The 20,907-nt window shown below is 33.4% G+C and overlaps 1 protein-coding gene across 1 annotated transcript in view; it reads right to left on the bottom strand.

Annotated features, from left to right (window-relative positions):
- LOC148616842 (ATP-dependent RNA helicase DDX1-like) overlaps positions 1-20,907 on the bottom strand; it is a 206,856-nt gene that overhangs the window by 9,658 nt on the left and 176,291 nt on the right. Inside the window, exons 24-27 of the mRNA XM_088583957.1 lie at positions 12,459-12,531; positions 6,172-6,214; positions 2,501-2,599; positions 307-427 (exon numbers count right to left, since the gene is read on the bottom strand). Of these exons, the coding sequence (XP_088440083.1) occupies positions 307-427; positions 2,501-2,599; positions 6,172-6,214; positions 12,459-12,531 (336 nt within the window). The remainder of the gene's footprint in view (positions 1-306; positions 428-2,500; positions 2,600-6,171; positions 6,215-12,458; positions 12,532-20,907) is intronic.

The raw sequence follows: 20,907 nt of genomic DNA, 5'->3' as shown, positions 1-20,907 counted from the left end.
GTTAACAACCAAAAAGCTATTGAAAGTTATCTTGAAGCATCTATGCCGTAGATACTTCTTTTCCGGTTACTGGGAAATTGTCCCTCCTTTTATCCATAGTGCATTTCAACTAAATTTGACCTATGAATATCTAAAAATGGCAAACTTTACAAACACTTTGATGGTTATTTCTGAAGGTTATAAGGTATAAATACTTAAATAATGCATAAAAATCTCTGCATTTTTTTCTTCATGTGCCACACCTTACATACATTTTGCCTGATTCTTAGACAAAGAAGTATCTAAGTCTTTATTCCATATATTAACCTCCAACTTTTCTCCTTTGCCCGTAAGTAACCTTTCCATCGAACTCATTGACAGGTACTTTCATATTGGGTGACACTTTATCAATAGTAACATCTAGATGTTCTTGTATATCTATAAGGTACTGAAAAAAGAAACCATAAAGCATGGTTTTATAATTGTGAGATCCATTTTTTGCACCAAGATTCTATAAAAATAATAATAATAAAAAAAAGAAGAAAAAAAAACAACAACATATCTAAATGAGTTTTGGACATGTACTTTTGTAGTGAACAACTACAGTACCTGAATTGGTCTGTGCAACAAAAATTGTGATTGGTCATCAATCACCAATCAGTTCATGATCAGTCATCTATCCATTGAACTCTGATCCATTAAACTGGTGAACGCATCACGTGAGCACAGACTGGTCAATATATTTTACAGATTGTGTTGTTTTATTTGTCAATTTTACACATTTTGCACCTAATGCAGTAGATTTAAACATCAATTAATACCATTTGCATGAGGCAGTTTGTTACCAGCAGGTTAAACCCTGATCATTTGAACCAAGAATGGACACACTGTTCAAGCTTGATACAGATTGTAATGAATCAAATTGATCCCCATACAGCCAAATGTGCCACATATGATAATCATATGGTGCTCAATTCATATGATAATCATATGGTAAACATATGAAAATAATATGATATTAATCATGTGGTACTCATATGATAATATGGGCTTGAAAACATATGATAATCATATGTTTGTGAAAAACATGTGATTATCTTATGATAACCATGTGATATTCTTACGTTAACTGAAACATGATTATCATATGGTGCTCAATTCATATGATAATCATATGATGCACACCATATGATTCTCATGTGTGGCACATTTGCCTGTGTATATAACCAATGAACTCCTATACAGTTCAAATCACAACCACAATCTCATCATTCGTTAATAGGTAAAGTACATTGTGAAACAATTTTATAGATCTATATACCTATATTCAAGTTATTGTCTGGTCACCAAATGTTTATAGAGTATGGACATTGACAAAAACAATATACGAATATTACAAGTCCAATAACTGAAATATATGAAATTAATAAAAAGTAAAAGGAAGCTGACATCAATTAAAAGAAACAACTCACCACAGTTTCACAAAAATTGGTGGCAATATTTTTGAGTTATTGAACAGATGCACACTGGAATAACATAAAACGTCCCTTCTTAAAAAACAAACGAACTGCTAATGAAATTAAACATCTGTACATTTTAAATCCAGTAATTTTCTGAACATTTTCTTAAATTAGAAATGCTTCTTATATTTTTGGAAGCAACCACTTAAAAGGAAAATGTCTATAAAACATGTTTTTTTTTTTTTTTCAATTACTCAAAACAATTTTACAGAAGGTAATACCATGAAATCATGAAAATGGAAAGAAGACAAAGTAAGTCTTGTAACAAGGGACAAAAAAATCTATCAGACAGAATTAATTCCTTCACAATTATTACAGTTATTGAGTAGTGATGAATGTGTAGGGAATGAGTTGAACTAATACATGTGTTAGTTAATGACTTGATGTTCCTAGGAATGTTTTTCTGATGATATAATTTAACTTAGATATGGGTGCTCTATTGATGCCTGATACTGGTGCCACTTAATTAGGTATTTCACACATTAACCACATCCCCATGCTGGTGTAGAAATAAGAAAATTTGTCAAACAGGTCAAGTTAGTCAAGTCTTGCTGAAAAATGTCAGAGTTAAGTTCACTTGTCCTTATAGTATGTTAGGCAGAAAAATAAATTGGGCCAACCGGCAAGCTTGGTTTTACTTTTACTTGCCCATCATGAAATTTGCTTGCTGATGGCAAATGGAAGAGTGCTTATTTCAACTCCTGCAAACCCTTTTAATCTTTTTTCAAACTATGTAAAACAGTGTATTTCTTTCATGACAATCAAGCCTTTCTAAATTCTCACAAAAAAATCATAATTTAAATTCCCCCTTACTCTGACCTTTTCCACACTGCTAGACAAACACTACGTGAAATTGTGTTTCTTTACTGCCAATTTCACAGAGGTCCTCCTTAAGTGTGGTGGACAGAGAGGAACAGCTACAGAGTTTAGCAGCTACTAGACCTGGCTTCATTGTTAATAAAAACGATTTTAATAATAAGATTCAGCATGTAGAAACATACCTTAGGTTCATCATACCATATACAACAGCCACCATGGTCAGTCAGGTTAGTGTTGTAACAACCTTTTCCTCTGGTATTGCAGTTAGAATGGTACCATACCTGCACAAAAATCAATTAACTAATTATAACATAAATTACAGAAATTTTGATAAGCAAATACATTTAGAATAACTTTGGTTTCCTTGTAGGATTAAAGTGGATAAATCTGTAATGTTTTTTTTTTTATGTTCTGAATTCTTTCGATTGGTAAACATTAAAAAAAAAAACTGAACCTGCTGTTGTGAAAAAAATACTTTATTTTTTCCTTGCTTCTTTGTTTTTAATGACAGCTTGTACATGTGTAGGACTAAGACGGAGTGTAAACTTATAGACCCCTTCACCTAAACCATATGGGGACTAATTAAATAATAAAGCCACCTAAAGGAAAGAACTAGTCTGTCCTGTGAAAGATAAAAAAAAAAATCCACTACAAATTAGAACTGTGAACTCAAAACTCAAAAAACAAAAAAAAAAGAAAGAAAGAAATTTGTAAAACCACACAAAAAGGTTATGAATTAAAAAAAGTTCTGACAAACAAGTACATTTTTTTAAGATTACAAGTGGTTTTAACACAAGCAAAGCTCCCTAGCTGCACTTTTGATCTGTTAATACAAAAACCTTTTTCACTACATAAAATAATGGACTCTCTCCCCACATTTGCTATCTCTGTTTATTGATCAAGTATACAAGCCCTCTACATCGGTACAACAGCACTTACAGTACCTGAACCGATCCGTGCAACAAAAATTGTCATCGGTCATCGATCACCAATCAGTTTCTGGTCAGTCATCGATTCGTCAAACCGATCCATTAAACCGGTGATCGCATCACGTGACCACAGAGCGGTTACTGTAATTTACTGTTTTTCTTGTTTTCTCTGTTAATTTTACACATATTTACACAATGTAATAGATTTAAACATCAATTTATACTTTTATTTTACATTTCTTTTATTTTGAACAGATATTACGTCATTTTATATAACAAAACTGCGATCAGATCGGTCAGCGGTCATCGATCCGTCAGAGATCAATCAGTCAACGCTCATCGATCTGTCAAATTGTTGCGTGGATCAGTTCAGGGTCTGTAACACATAGTGAGTTTTCAAACAACTGTAAAATTGACAAATTTATAATCAATTCAATTAATCAGATCTAATTAATCCGATCAAAGTACAGCAAACATAACCTTTGAGACAAATAACTTAAGAAAATAATGAACTAGATTATTACGGGTCAAAACCATCTAGTTAATTTCAAAAATAGATAACATAGGCTTGTGGGATTTTTCATATAAAATCCTAATGAAATTTGAAATGCATACCACACAAATTGAGCTTGCTCTAAAATAAGATTATGGAAATATACTCCAGGCTTAAAACCATATCAAATCAGATTATAGCCTGCTATAACTATTTTCCATTTTTTTTTCATGCTATCTACCTAATAACCCTATAAATCATGATAGTTTTTACAATTAGATGCATGCTTTAAAGACATCATTTCATAAGAATAACCTTTTCATCACAGATCAAATTACAGCTTACTGTAAACATATTAATTTTTGGGATGTAATTTTTTTGCAATTTTTGCGGTGGACAGAAGAGTGCAAAAAGAAAAAAAAAAACAGTACTACTGGAACTGATTTTTAACACTTCATAAGGCTAATCATTTATTTAAACCGAAAAAAAAAAAACATGCTCCTTTGACAGAAACTGCAAAATAAGCAACTGTGAAAATTGATCCAGTTACAAACTTCTTGGCAGTCACACTTATTTTGAGAATTATTTTCAATACCGAAAACAGTAAAAGATTATATGACAGACAATTTAATCTAATTTATAATCTACAAAACCACTGATAATGTAATTTTTTCATCCTCATAGTTTATTCATGACCATAATCACAGACAGCTACAAATACTCAAAGTGATCAATTTATTCATTTTATAGAATTTTAGAAACTGGTTTTTTTTTTTGAATTCATATACTGTAACCGAAATTTGAAATATAAACTATTGACACTAATTCCACCCTTTTCATTCATTACCAACAAAACCATGATGTCAATTCATCCAACAAGAAAGTCCAGAGCTCCAGATTGAGTGAAATAACCCTTGAAAACATATTTTTGTGATTTTCTTTAGCAAAATATCACCCCTTATATGAGCTGAGTAATTAATATCATGCAGTTCATACAATTAAGTTTTTCGTGTTAAGTATGGTTCTGCCTAAAAACCAGGCAGGTGATGATTCATCATATCTTCTGATAATCAATGAAACCTGTATAAATACATTTGTTAGGTCCTTAATACAACTCTTCCTATGTTCATGTCCTTGGATCTGCTACATATTGTGAAATATTTTTTGACTGGTTATAGTGTAAAAATTCTGGCGGCAATTTTTCTGTACTTTTTCTGTAGTAGAACATAACTAAATTTTAAGTTTTAATGTCTCCAATGGACTACTTTTATTAGCACTTATATTTCCTAATACGTTTCTAGGGAGCCTGCAGAAGGATTTGCAATAAAAAAATATTTGGTATATAAGAAATGCATGAATCACCCTTTATAAGCTTCTGCCTGGTTTTAAGGCGGAGCTGTACTTAAAAACTTATGAATCACATTAAAATGCTATGAAATTATCAAAGAACAAAAACAGACAAAATAGACCTCCTATCAAAAAATATTGCTATTCAGAAATTGCTTCTATGAACAATACATTTTATCCTTCAAATCTTTCTAAATTGGGTTCCAATTTTTTGGAATCCTCTCATCAGAGGGCAGGCTCCAGATGACCCCAAAACAACATTATACACAAGTACAGTGAAAGAGTTTCCTATATATACTTCAGTAAACTTAGAAAAGAAATTAAAGGTGAAAACTAAATAAGAGGCCAGAAATCCATGACTTGGGACAGGCCCAAAAAATGTGAAAGGGTTAATGTACTGTGGCATGATCACAACCCTCCCCTTTTAAAATCCGGCCACTGTTGAAAAAATATTACACAATTAAGCACACCTAAAAATCAGTTCAAAGAGGCCCGAGTCCCTTGTTACAGTGGAAATTGAAGAAACTGAACATAAATTACACAAGTGTACAAACTAAGGACTAGCTCCAAACCAGTTTAAACCTACAAAAAGTTATGTCCCCATCGTATATAAAATCAATCCCAATTCTTCCCATGCCGGGTTGAGAACCACCGTACATCATTAGCAATACATTAAGGACACAACCCATGTCATGCCAAAAAACTGCTTTAAAAGATAGTGTTTTAATTTCTTTAAGACTCTTTAAATGACAAAACAATAGGGTTTTTGCCCATTTTGATAAGGTAATTTCTCAATTACACTCTCCTTATATGGAGCTCTGAGAAAGAACAGACTTAACCATAAATGCAAGAATGAATGGCACAAATTTATATATTCCCTATTTTCACAATAAGATCTCGAATCTTAGGTTATTGTGAATTGTTTAATCAAAGAATTAGCAGATAATTGATTTGGAAGGTCAATTACCAAAAAAATGATCACTAGTACCAAAGATTGCTAAGAACTAACAAAAGCGTGTTGTATGGTTATTCGTGACCTCTTGAGGCAAGCTGAAGCAGTATCAATGTACAAATTATAACTCACCTTCTCCTTAACTGTTGCAACTAATGAGATTGCCAGACCCATTCTAAAATAGATAAAATATAATTTTTTTGTATGTTTGTTATACCACCAATTCTCTTTCTTTCAAATATGGCTGATGTTTGTTGTGGTTGCCATAAAGCCAGTTTAAAGTAGAACAAACCTAATATTTCTTGTAAAAAATTTTCCTTGTCTTTTTTGGAAGATGACACTGAATGAACAAACCTTCAGGATTTTAATGTAAAAAACAAAACTTGATTTCGAGATAATTGTGCCTTAATAAAAGCAATTTTTATATGGATTCTGTGGGAGATTACACTATTTTGCAAACTATCAAAAAAGTGGTTGATAGAGTATCTTCTAAATTTACATAAAGAACTCTTACCTGACATTCTTTCATATTTCAAAAAAAATAAAAAATTGGGGGTCATCAAACTCTTTTTATTGTAGTATATAAAACCCCCCAAAAATTCAAATTACAAGGTCTCACTAACCACTTCCGGGTAAAATGGCCAAATGTAGTACCAAAAACACACTGAACCTAGACATATGCATTGTAAGTGCATTATTTGTGTGTATTATGATTAAAAGTAGTCAAAATAAAGCTGAGAATGTGTACTTTAAAATCATATATGTAATTAACTACAAAAGTGTATGAATATTGTTTACATGTGTGAGTAATTTGCCTCCATGCTGTCAGTTAGCAGAACAAGTAAAAATGAGGATTTTCAGTATTATTTATTCAAGTAAATTTTGTGAAGAATTTCTACAATCATCATACCATTAGCATAATGATTTTGGAAGCCTTATTTTCCAAGCTTTGCAACGGTATGCAACTTTAAGATGTCATTTGTCCTAGGAATTCACAGTGAAACTTTCAAAATTACTTTTTTAACATGTAAAGTAATGGAAACGTTAGAAGTGGTAAGTGAGACCATATTTCCCTCCAATTATCTCCCCTTAAAAGAGGTTTTATACAATTAATGTTTGTAATTTTACCATACACTCCTTTAAGTAAAAAATTCTTTTAAGTTAACTTAAACACAATGTATTTAGATCATTCTAAACATTATTAGTTAATGGAAAATATATAAGATTTTGTTAGATGACAACAATAACAAAAAATGCTTAGTTTTTAAAAGGTATGATCCACCCTAAAGTAATTTTTCAATTCTACTCAGCACCATGAGCATTTTTTAATATTTGAATTTTGAGATTTTTTTAATATCTGATCTGATCTCAACTGACTCTTAACTGGTACTCTAAATAAGTACAGGTTCATACAGAAAACAGCAATTTTTAAAGTCGAGATAAAAAGCAAAATACAGCAAGATGTGATGTTGTGCTGAGATGTTCATTAGTGATGTTAGAGTATATTGTCATTGGATATTGCCGATATTTTTAGTTCACATGTGCCTGGACAGAAGCCTGAGATAGAAAATATCAGTCAGTTAGAACAATGGATATACAATATAGATACCGATAAACCTAGGAATTATGGAGATGAAGTTAATTGAATATTTTTTTCAACGTTCTCTATAGTACAAAGGCATATAGAAAGCACCATTAGTGATTCATATTGGTATATTTCTTTCATGAATGTGACTCTCTGATTTCAGGTTGTTCAGATTTTTGCAGATAAGAAGGGAGATAAGTATTTTTAGCTGTTTTTTTTTCTCCAGAAAACATTCAATAACAACAAATAAACCAAAAAAACCTCAAACTGTTCCTGAAGTTTGTCCCTGGAGAACTGTCCAAAAAGGACACCCATAGGGAGTCATTTATCACAGCGCATTGCCCATAATAATGCTTCCATAAGAAACCATTTATCCACACAGCACTGCCCATACAGTACTGTAGTATACCTTTTGTCCCCAGAGCATTGCCCAAAAGAGACTTCTGTTTTAATAGTATACTAAAGATTTCAATGCCATTTCAATGTTTACAGACGACCAGACATGATGACTTATTCTGTCATTACAGAGCAATAGACAGACTTTTCCTGCGTTAATGATTTCCTTTGAGCTTGTTTATTGAAGAAAATCCCACTATAATTGACCACTTGTCTATTCTGGTTACATGCCATGAGTAAAAATAGTGACCAGACAGTCATTTTCTTGTATTCAGTATCCTCTATTACAAAGAAGAAACACACTTTATGCTTTCTATTAGTCAAAACTGTCAGTTTCCATAGAGTTAAGAAATCCTGATTATTCCAAATCAATAATAAAAAAAAACAACCCAAAAAAATATTGTATAGACGGCTTTAATGATTTTACCCTAAGAGCTAGTTCAATAAAAGCTTTGCAGAGCGCATCATGATACAACCACATTTGTTGAACCCTGAACAGTTTCAGGACAAGTGTGGACACAATATTAGTGTTTGACACACTTAAGCATAAGAACTTACAATACATTATGGACACAACAACCGGTTTTGACACTACATTGCACAAAATTTGAAATAAAAAAAAAAAAACATTTTTGTAATCAGACCAAAACTAAAAAAGCTGTATTGTTGGGGGTGTGGCCCCTTTGACCAGCTAATAACTTGAAAGCCATAAGAGATATGTGAAATCTGATAAAAATGCAGTCTGGGATTTTCACAAGGAATTCAATGAAAAAATTGATACTGGACCAAACATAAACAAGATGCTCTTCAGAGCCTGAATCGCTCATCTGGATTAATAGCTTGAAAAAGTTGAAAACATGCAAGACCTTAAAATGGTCAAACACCTTTGGACCAAATTTTGCACAGATGATATTTGTCATGATACTGAACATTTAAACATTAATCATTATTCTATTTATGTTAATTAAATAACATGCTAAAAGTACGAAAAATCTCATTAAAAAATGCAATCAACAGATTTTTCCCAAATTTGCACCAAAATCATACATTTTTACATACTTTTACATATATATATTTTTTAATTTACATTAATTATTAATCTGCTACTGGTTTGTTAACAATAGGCATAAACAGGAAAAATGGTCAAAATGACACTTTTGTGGGCCATAATTCCAAAAAGGATCAACAGATTTTTTCGAAATTTACACCAAAAATAGATATTGAAATACTGAACATTTAATCATTTTACAATTATCATCAATCTGCTTTCCATTTCTAAATAAAAGGAAAAAATTGATAAAAACATAAAAAATGACATTTTCGATGGCTATAACTCCAAAAAGGGTCAACAGATTTCTCAGAAATTTGCACCAAAATAGATATTGAAATGCTGAACATTTTTTAATAACATCAATCATCATCAGCTTCATTTTCATAATAATAGGCAAAAACTAATAAAAACATAAACAAGAGGCTCCCAGGAGCCTAAATTGCTCACCTGGCTAAATTTTTGCCTATCAAGGGCAATAACTCATACATGAAGTCGTCTGACAACTTTGATCCCTGGAGACTTTTGTAGGCCTTGTAATAAGAATCATTTCATCATTGAAAGTTTCATTCTATCTATCATAGTTTTCAAGATATAGGCTGAAAACTGTAAAAAGAAAAAGTCATTTTTCATCTCTCAAGGGCAATAACCCTAACATGGCGTTGTCTGTAAACTTTGATCCCTTGGAGACTTTTGTAGGCCTTCGAATAAGGATATTTCAGCAATTGAAAGATATTGGCCAAACCTAACTGTTTTGGAGATATATGCAGAAAACTACTGTACAATCCCTATGTTCTATTTTTAGTAAAGGCAGCAATGTTTTTTAACTGATCAAAAATCCAAACAGTCATTTTGTTAAGGATACCCTAAAAAAACAAAAATACACACTTTCACTGAATTCTGTACAGCAGTTTCTGAGGAGAATATTTTTGAAAGTAATAACATCAAAAACATCAAAAAATACCCAAGAAGGGCAATAACTCCAACATGGGTCAACAGATTTTCACCAAAATTTGACCACAGATAGATCTCATTATGCTGAATACTTTTACCCATATCAGAATTCGGCTAAATCTAATGATTTTGAAGATATATGTAAAAATCTGCTGTCTGACCCCTATGTTCTATTTTAGTAATGGCGGCCATATTTTTTAACCAATCAAAAATCCAAACGGTCATTTTGTGCAGGATACTCTAAGGAACAGTCATTATAAGTTTCATGCAAATCTATTCAGTAGTTTCAGACAAGAAGATGTTTGAAGAAATTTTTGTCGACAATGACGACGGACGCCAAGTGATGGCAATAGCTCACATGGCCTACAGCCAGGTGAGCTAAAAATGACACTTTCAAGGGCCATAACTCAAAGAGGGTTTAGGTCTCACTAACCACTTCCAGGTCAAATGGCCACCCCCCTATGTAGTACCAAAAACACACTGAACCTAGACATATGCATTGTAAGTGCATTATTTGTGTGTATTATAATTAAAAGTAGTCAAAATAAAGCTGAGAATGTATACTTTAAAATCATATATGTAATTAACTACAAAAGTGTATGAATATTGTTTACATGTGCGAGTAATTTGCCTCCATGCTGTCAGTTAGCAGAACAAGTAAAAATGAGGATTTTCAGTATTATTTATTCAAATAAATTTTGTGAAGAATTTCTACAATCATCGTACCATTAGCAAAATGATTTTGGAAGCCTTATTTTCCAAGCTTTGCAACAGTAAGCAACTTTAAGATGTCATTTGTCCTGGACATTCACAGTGAAACTTTGAAAATTACGTTTTTAACATGTAAAGTAATGGAAACGTTAGAAGTGGTTAGTGAGACCATAAAAGATTTTTCTGTAATTTGCACCAAAAATAGATATTCAAATATTGAACATTTGATCCATTTACAATCAATCCATGCAACAAATATTACAATCAGTCTTCGATCATTAATCAGTTTCTGATCAGTCATTGATCCATCAAACCGATCCATTAAACCAGTAATCGCATCACAAGACAACAGCCCAGTCAATATATATTACGGTATCAATTGTTTTTATTTGTCAATTTTACACATATTTACATAAGGCAATAGATTTCAACATTAATTAGTACTTTTATTTTACATTTGTTTTATTTTTAACAGATCATCTGTCATATTACATAACTAAACTGGAATAAGATCAGTCAATGGTCATCAATCCTTATTCTATCAACCAGTCAACGGTCATTGATTTGTCAAATTGCTGTGCAGATTGGTTCAAGGATTGTATCATCAATCTGCATATGTTTTTTTAAATATTAGGCAAAAACTTATAACTAAAGGCTCTAATGAGCCTGAATTGATCACCTGGTGTGATAAGCAACTTTCGATTTTGGAAAAAGCAACGTTTTTGTTTTTTTTGGATAAAAAATTCCTAACGCTCATACCTAATTAACAGTCATACCAATTTTCATTAAATTCAGTCCAATTGTTTCTATAAAGAAAATTTTTTAAACTAAACTTTAAAAATAGCAAAAAGATGCCAAAGAAAGGCAATAACTCCAACATGGCTAAATAGATTTACTGTAGATACTGTGGAAGTACTATTGTTCATGGGGTACCAGTTTTCCTGGTTTTTATGGGTAGACCAAACCATGAAATTTAGTTCCCAATAAATAAGAGATTCTCATTGGCGTGTATACTGATAACATTAAAACCACAAATTCAAGAATCCATGAACTTTTGTTTCTTCCCTGACCCACAAAAACTGGCATCCATGAATTAAAGTACTTTCACAGTAGACCTCAAAATATGGCTAAACTAAACAGTTTTTGAAATATATGTGAAAAACTTATGTCTGATCCCTATGTTCTATTTTAAGTAATGACAGCTGTGTTTTTCGATGGATCAAAAAACCCCACAACAATTCTATGCAGAACACCCTGAAAGGTAGAAATATCCAGGTGTGTAGGCTTGCAATTAAAGGGGGTAAAAATCTTCAAGCAAGAAGGTAGGCTTGTCATTGGAGGAGGTAGAAAAATCCAAGCAGGAGGACAGGCTTGCCATTAGGAGGAGGAAAAAATATCCTTGTAAGATCATAAGAGCAGGTAGTCAGTTGGAAAATCCAAGCAATTCAGAAATAACTGAGTGAACTTATCATGAAATATGTCAGTTTTAGGCAAAAATATGTTATATTTTTGTTGCAATCTTTAGAAAATTCCACTTCAGTCAATAAACTCAACAGCATATGCTTTAATCATTTTGATTACAAACCAGCCACATTTTTGCAAACATTACAAAAATAACATTATTAAACAAAACACTGTATTCATCATGAAAAAGTGCAAAACATTCATCAAAATTCTCAGTGTATGAAAGGATCCTCATAATTCCATAAAGCAGGTTACTCTCACCTTTCTGCTCTGCCGACACGACCAATTCTATGGATATAATTCTGTTTCTCATCAGGTAATGTTACATTAATAACTGTAATTAGAAAGAAACAAACAGATTATTCTGCAATCAGTTTGTACTTTACCATTCAATATTTGAGACATTAATAATACTGTAAAAAACAGACTCCTTTTTGTCTAGGCTGGTAATTGAAAACCTTAACCTAGACTATAAGTACTGGTAATGATCAATTTTTTAAACATACAATGTACTAGCTTGCCTGTACCACAGTCTAAATGGAAAACCAAGACCTAAGAATGCTTGGTATAGACTTAAATATGGCCTAAAGAATAATAGGTTCTTACACAAGTTCAAAATGAAGACAGGGTAATTTACAATGAATTTTAAAAATTTACCTCTTTTCGGAGTGAAGTACAGCCAAGCAAGGACAAAAATGAAGTTTCAAACAAGAAGTTCCCAGGAGCCTGAATTGCTCACCTGGTTAAATTTGTGCCTAACAAGTGCAATAATGCTAACAAGGAGTTGTCCAACAATTTTGAATCAAAAAAGACTTTTGTAGGCCTTATCATAATGATAATTTCATCAACTGAATATTTCATTCTATCTATTATAGTTTTCAAGATACTGGCTGAAAACTGCTAAAACATTATTTTTTTGCCTTTCAAGGGCAATAACTCTAACAAGAAGTTGTCCAAAAACTTTGATCTCCACAATCTTTTGTAGGCCTGATCATAAAGAACATTTCCACAACTGAAAATTTCAGTCAATCTATCACAGTTTTCAAGATATAGGCTGAAAACTGGAAAAAGAAACCATCATTTTTCACCTTTCAAGGGCAGTAACTTTTACATGGAGTTGTCAGACAACTTTGATCCCTTGGAGACTTTTGTCGGCCTTATAATAAGGATCATTACAGCAACTGAAAGAATTTTGCTAAACCTTATGGTTTTGGAGATACATGAGATAAACTTCTGACTAACCCCTTTGTTCTATTTTTAGTAACAGCAAAAAATCCCCACAACAGTTCTATGCATGAGACCCCAAGGAACATTCATACCACATTTGGTCCCATTTGGTCAAATAGTGTCAGAGGAGAAGATTTATGACAGAAATAACATTAAAAATAGCAAAAAGTGTTGAAAAAAGGGCAATAACTCCAACATGGCTTAACAGATTAAATTGAAAATTTAACCATCGATAGATCTCATCATCCTGACCACTTTTACCTTGTCAGAATTCAGCTAAACCTAACCGTTTTGGAGATATATGCGAAAAAATACTGTCCCACATCTATGTCCTATTTTTATTAACGGCGGCCATGCTTTTCAATGGATCATAAATCCCCACCACAGTTCAATGCAGAATACCCCCAAGAAACATTCATACCAAGTTGGGTTCCAATTGGTCAAGTAGTGTCAGAGGAAAAATGTTTTGAAAAATTGTTAAAGACAACAACGATGGACGCCAAGTGATGGCAATAAGTCACACAGCCTTTGCCCAAGGGAGCCAAAATAGAAAAATCCAATGAAACAAGAAGTTTAAATTGGACAGCAACCAATATCACTTAAAATGTATGCCAGATCTATTGAAAGTCATATCCCAAATTTGGAAGCAATCCACTGTTAGGGAGTTGAAATAACTGCAACAAAATTAAAACAGACAGGATGACAAGCAGACAGATTAAGAAGGTGATTCCAATGTTAAGTAAGGTATAACATTCACATTGACTGCTGGTATCAAAATTTTGAGAAAAAAAAAACAATAATGAATTTCTTGTTAATTTCACATGACTAGCATGTCTTCATCCATATAACAGTTTTCTCATAGAGTTTAAACTTTACAAATTTTACATGAAGCACCATTTACACATATTTCAAATTAACAAGTTTTACTTGTATTAAGGACTGCTTTGGCATCTATGACATTAACACTAACCTTTGTTTTTCCTAATTCCACAAAACTCAGAAAGAGAATGACTCACAAAGTTTTTATTGACAAAACTAAATCAGTATTATTATATTTAATTTTCAATTTTCTGGCAACTGGCATTGTTTTCGATTTTATAAAAAATCATTGCCTAATATAGAGTATCTGAACCGATCTGTGCATCTATTTTTGCAATCTATGCATCAAACTGATCTATAAAACAGGTGATCACTTGATAAATATATCTAATCAATTTGTATATTTTATGAAATCATACCTTTTGTCTTTCATTTTAATTTACAATTTTTTTTTTGAATAATGTCAAATACTTTATATTTGATATAGTCCAATGAAAAATTCGACATCAAAATAATTTGGTCATCTATTATGTAAGATATTACGCTATTCATCTGTTCTTGATCTATCAGTGATCAGTTTGTTACGACCAGATATAGATCTGTCAGTAGTTCTAGTCAGTTTATGTACTGTACCTACCCTTATTTGACTAGGTTGAGAGTGAGAAAACATACAATACAATGAACTAAGGAAATATTCCAATCTAAATTATTGCAAGACTTAAATACCATATTTAGGAGTGTATAAGACACATTTATGTACTGTTCCCAGAGCAATTTTGAAGGTCAAAACGTGCCCCAAAAAAATAAAAGTTTTTTCGACACAGATTGCTAGATAATTATAATAATAATAAACGTTATTTTGAGAGGGTAACACACCTAAGAACTTCCATAAGGCCCTCATGCATCACAAATGGAGTCAGAATTTAGTTATTTTGGGAGGGTAACACACCTAAGAACTTCCATAAGGTCCTCGTGCATCACAAATGGAGTCAGAATTTAGTTATTTTGAGAGGGTAACACACCTAAGAACTTCCATAAGGCCCTCATGCATCACAAATGGAGTCAGAATTTAGTTATTTTGGGAGGGTAACACACCTAAGAACTTCCATAAGGCCCTCGTGCATCACAAATGGAGTCAGAATTTAGTTATTTTGGGAGGGTAACACACCTAAGAACTTCCATAAGGCCCTCGTGCATCACAAATGGAGTCAGAATTTAGTTATTTTGAGAGGGTAACACACCTAATAACTTCCATAAGGCCCTCATGCATCACAAATGGAGTCAGAATTTAGTTATTTTGAGAGGGTAACACACCTAAGAACTTCCATAAGGCCCTCGTGCATCACAAATGGAGTCAGAATTTAGTTATTTTGGGAGGGTAACACACCTAAGAACTTCCATAAGGCCCTCGTGCATCACAAATGGAGTCAGAATTTAGTTATTTTGGGAGGGTAACACACCTAAGAACTTCCATAAGGCCCTCGTGCATCACAAATGGAGTCAGAATTTAGTTATTTTGAGAGGGTAACACACCTAATAACTTCCATAAGGCCCTCGTGCATCACAAATGGAGTCAGAATTTAGTTATTTTGAGAGGGTAACACACCTAAGAACTTCCATAAGGCCCTCGTGCATCACAAATGGAGTCAGAATTTAGTTATTTTGGGAGGGTAACACACCTAAGAACTTCCATAAGGCCCTCGTGCATCACAAATGGAGTCAGAATTTAGTTATTTTGAGAGGGTAACACACCTAAGAACTTCCATAAGGCCCTCGTGCATCACAAATGGAGTCAGAATTTAGTTATTTTGAGAGGGTAACACACCTAAGAACTTCCATAAGGCCCTCGTGCATCACAAATGGAGTCAGAATTTAGTTATTTTTGGAGGGTAACACCTAAGAACTTCCATAAGGCCCTCATGCATCACAAATGGAGTCAGAATTTAGTTATTTTGGGAGGGTAACACACCTAAGAACTTCCATAAGGCCCTCATGCATCACAAATGGAGTCAGAATTTAGTTATTTTGAGAGGGTAACACACCTAAGAATTTCCATAAGGCCCTCATGCATCAAGAATGGAGTCAGAATTTAGTTATTTTGAGAGGGTAACACCTAAGAACTTCCATAAGGCCCTCATGCATCAGGAATGGAGTCAGAATTTAGTTATTTTGGGAGGGTAACACACCTAAGAACTTCCATAAGGTCCTCATGCATCACAAATGGAGTCAGAATTTAGTTATTTTGGGAGGGTAACACACCTAAGAACTTCCATAAGGCCCTCATGCATCACAAATGGAGTCAGAATTTAGTTATTTTGAGAGGGTAACACACCTAAGAACTTCCATAAGGCCCTCATGCATCACAAATGGAGTCAGAATTTAGTTATTTTGGGAGGGTAACACACCTAAGAACTTCCATAAGGCCCTCGTGCATCACAAATGGAGTCAGAATTTAGTTATTTTGAGAGGGTAACACACCTAAGAACTTCCATAAGGCCCTCATGCATCACAAATGGAGTCAGAATTTAGTTATTTTGAGAGGGTAACACACCTAAGAATTTCCATAAGGCCCTCATGCATCAGGAATGGAGTCAGAATTTAGTTATTTTGGGAGGGTAACACCTAAGAACTTCCATACGGCCCTCGTGCATCAGGAATGGAGTCAGAATTTAGTTATTTTGGGAGGGTAACACACCTAAGAACTTCCATAAGGCCCTCGTGCATCACAAATGGAGTCAGAATTTAGTTATTTTGGGAGGGTAACACACCTAAGAACTTCCATAAGGCCCTCGTGCATCACAAATGGAGTCAGAATTTAGTTATTTTGGGAGGGTAACACACCTAAGAACTTCCATAAGGCCCTCGTGCATCACAAATGGAGTCAGAATTTAGTTATTTTGGGAGGGTAACACACCTAAGAACTTCCATAAGGCCCTCGTGCATCACAAATGGAGTCAGAATTTAGTTATTTTGGGAGGGTAACACACCTAAGAACTTCCATAAGGCCCTCGTGCATCACAAATGGAGTCAGAATTTAGTTATTTTGAGAGGGTAACACACCTAAGAACTTCCATAAGGCCCTCGTGCATCACAAATGGAGTCAGAATTTAGTTATTTTGAGAGGGTAACACACCTAAGAACTTCCATAAGGCCCTCATGCATCACAAATGGAGTCAGAATTTAGTTATTTTGAGAGGGTAACACACCTAAGAACTTCCATAAGGCCCTCATGCATCACAAATGGAGTCAGAATTTAGTTATTTTGGGAGGGTAACACCTAAGAACTTCCATAAGGTCCTCATGCATCACAAATGGAGTCAGAATTTAGTTATTTTGGGAGGGTAACACACCTAAGAACTTCCATAAGGCCCTCATGCATCACAAATGGAGTCAGAATTTAGTTATTTTGGGAGGGTAACACACCTAAGAACTTCCATAAGGCCCTCATGCATCACAAATGGAGTCAGAATTTAGTTATTTTGAGAGGGTAACACACCTAAGAACTTCCATAAGGCCCTCATGCATCACAAATGGAGTCAGAATTTAGTTATTTTGAGAGGGTAACACACCTAAGAACTTCCATAAGGCCCTCATGCATCACAAATGGAGTCAGAATTTAGTTATTTTGGGAGGGTAACACACCTAAGAATTTCCATAAGGCCCTCATGCATCAGGAATGGAGTCAGAATTTAGTTATTTTGGGAGGGTAACACCTAAGAACTTCCATAAGGCCCTCATGCATCAGGAATGGAGTCAGAATTTAGTTATTTTGAGAGGGTAACACACCTAAGAACTTCCATAAGACCCTCATGCATCAGGAATGGAGTCAGAATTTAGTTATTTTGAGAGGGTAACACACCTAAGAACTTCCATAAGGCCCTCATGCATCAGGAATGGAGTCAGAATTTAGTTATTTTGAGAGGGTAACACACCTAAGAACTTCCATAAGGCCCTCATGCATCACAAATGGAGTCAGAATTTAGTTATTTTGGGAGGGTAACACACCTAAGAACTTCCATAAGGTCCTCATGCATCACAAATGGAGTCAGAATTCAGTTATTTTGAGAGGGTAACACACCTAAGAACTTCCATAAGGCCCTCATGCATCACAAATGGAGTCAGAATTTAGTTGCTCATTTATTCTTAAGTTTCTATATTTTCTTTCAGTTTATTTATACTGTTAAGTAAGTTTTCTCACGTCACTTTCCCCTGATTATAGATGCCCTATTCCTTGTTCTAATAGAGGTCTTCTGACTTTTAATAAGATGCCTTGGTCTTCAGTTGATACTATAATCTGACACAGATAACTGCAATTTAGGACAAAAATATCTAACTAATCAAGAAGACCCTGTTTTGTAGTAGAATCAACATGCTGAGCCAGATTTTCAATGTGCTAAGCTCACAAGCAACTGTCTATAGAAAGACATGCCTTGGGGTACATTATTCAGACTTGGAACCAAACAGATGTCCCTCTGTTTATGTCAAATGCTTAGTTGAGAAGCAGTAACTACAAATTCCAGTTAAGACTTTATTGGGAATCTTACCATGGGCTTCTTGCCCTTGATGGAAGCATATAATCAGTAGACTACCTATATGTTCAATGCATTTCGAGCATGTTTAAACCAAAACCCTGTGTAATCGACTCAATTCTTAAGTCTTAAATATTTTGACCTACTTTCTTCAGCATACTTCATTACTTTCAAAATATACTATAATGACAAGGTTCAGACTGCTCTGAGGTCTGACAGAGTTCCAACGGTTTCATTATTAAACAGCACCAGACACTTTGTGAACTGACAAACAGACATACATTTTGTGAGACAGACTGGAGCACCCTAATAAACTGTAATGAAACAGATGCCGATAGGTCATCTATCAACCAACACATAAGGGCAATTAAAGAAATAAGGAAGTGTCCAAGTCCCAAGGGATTCAAATAACATCAGAATCACTAAAATCATCCCTATTACGCAACTCTTTGGCACCAGAACTCCTTGTCAAATGCTAGCAGTAGTAATTACAGAGAATATCTATCATGAGAAGCCTGTGTAGGAAAGTCCACTGTCATCATCATGATTTTTCATACCCTGAGTGATGTGTAATTACTTTAGAAAAGTTGAAATTAGAGAGGACTTAAGAATCCAATTTAATCACTTTGAGAAGTGCAATATATCTGATTTAGCTGGTAACATGCATTATTTACTGCATAAAAAAGGTTCACACCTACAAACTTTAAAATGGAATGAAACAAATGGAGGTTTGACAAATGAAATTGAATCAGTTGAAAAAAACAACAAAATTGCTTCCGTATTGAGTAACAGGAAGCAATTTACCACAATTTTACAATGAATGGAATTAAGATTTAATTTTTTAAAGGACTATATCTATGTAAAGCTAGCAAAAACTCCTTTAGGGCATTAAGAACATGTCTCCCTATCCTCAATTTATTGGCAATATGTGTAGGAATAAAACAGAAGAAATCAAAGTGCTGATAATACTGGCAGTTTTTTGATTCTTGTGAAAATTGTAGCATGAACAAACTTTCAAAGATTATATGATGTTAAATAAAATTGTGATCATACATTGCATTTTAAATAAAATTAAGAACTGTCCTTTTTTAATATGTATAAACTGAAAGCCAATCTATACTACTGATCCAACTTCACACGCATCTACATATTTGATTCCATTTCATCTTTTCCCCCAATTTTATATCTATCAAAAAGTTAATGTGCATTACGTTCCAAAGCTATATTAACAGAGTATTTATCCTATATAACAATTAGACTTAAATAAAACCAATATCAGCTTAAGAAAATAATTCCCTTAGCACAAGTTTTAAAACTAGACACTTTTATCAATTTGAATTTTCCCACCAAGTGTGTTAAAATGAATCTATTTAACACATTTTATCCACATTACTGCAAGAAATAAGTTCCCTAAATGTAAATTTATTACTAAATACCTTTCAAGGTCAAAAAGAGTCCCTCAAATTTTGAGTTGATATGAAGACTAGATCTTAATTTTATTTGCATAAATAATAGAATAGCATTGAGCTGATAAGTTGCAAGAAACATATTTACTTGTTATAAAAGACGTATTGAATGATATAAAAAGGAATTAAATATGGACTATATTTTTGTGTAGTGTTCAGAAACAGTAGGGAAGTTGCAGTGATAGACCAGTTACAAGGATCAAAACACCAAAAAAGGAAATGTGTAGAGTTAAAAACAAATTAGAATGGTTTACACTTTTATTCATGTAAATTGGGACTTCAACCTTGTTAAACCTGTAACTGTAGTCACACCTTCCCCTTGAAAGAAAAAAAAAATCACCACAAAACAATAGATACAATATCTTGAAGTTCAAGGTAACTACTTCAAACCTTTTACTTGTCCTTAATCACTACAGAACACATTGGTATTAACCTTTGAAAATTTCAAATTGAGAGATTTCCCTCTCAAAACTTTCTCAAAACAGAAAATTTACAAAGGTTTTGTTTTGGCAACCTGTTTTTCACTTCAGCAACAGACCTTATTTGAACTTAAATCCATTTTAACTGTGACAATATCTCATGACATCCCTTCCCCTCAATTCTGAAGACTATGATATTGTCCAAGTCATAAATATGAAAACTGTTTGTCGAACGTTCATGAAAATTAAC

The sequence above is a fragment of the Perna viridis genome, chromosome 5, assembly GCF_037379345.1.
Source record: "Perna viridis isolate PV_CMFRI_1.1 ecotype Kerala chromosome 5, ASM3737934v1, whole genome shotgun sequence".
Lineage (NCBI taxonomy): Eukaryota > Metazoa > Mollusca > Bivalvia > Mytilida > Mytilidae > Perna > Perna viridis.
The sequence above is the reverse complement of the archived record's forward strand: the minus strand, read 5'-3'. Positions and strand labels throughout refer to the sequence as shown.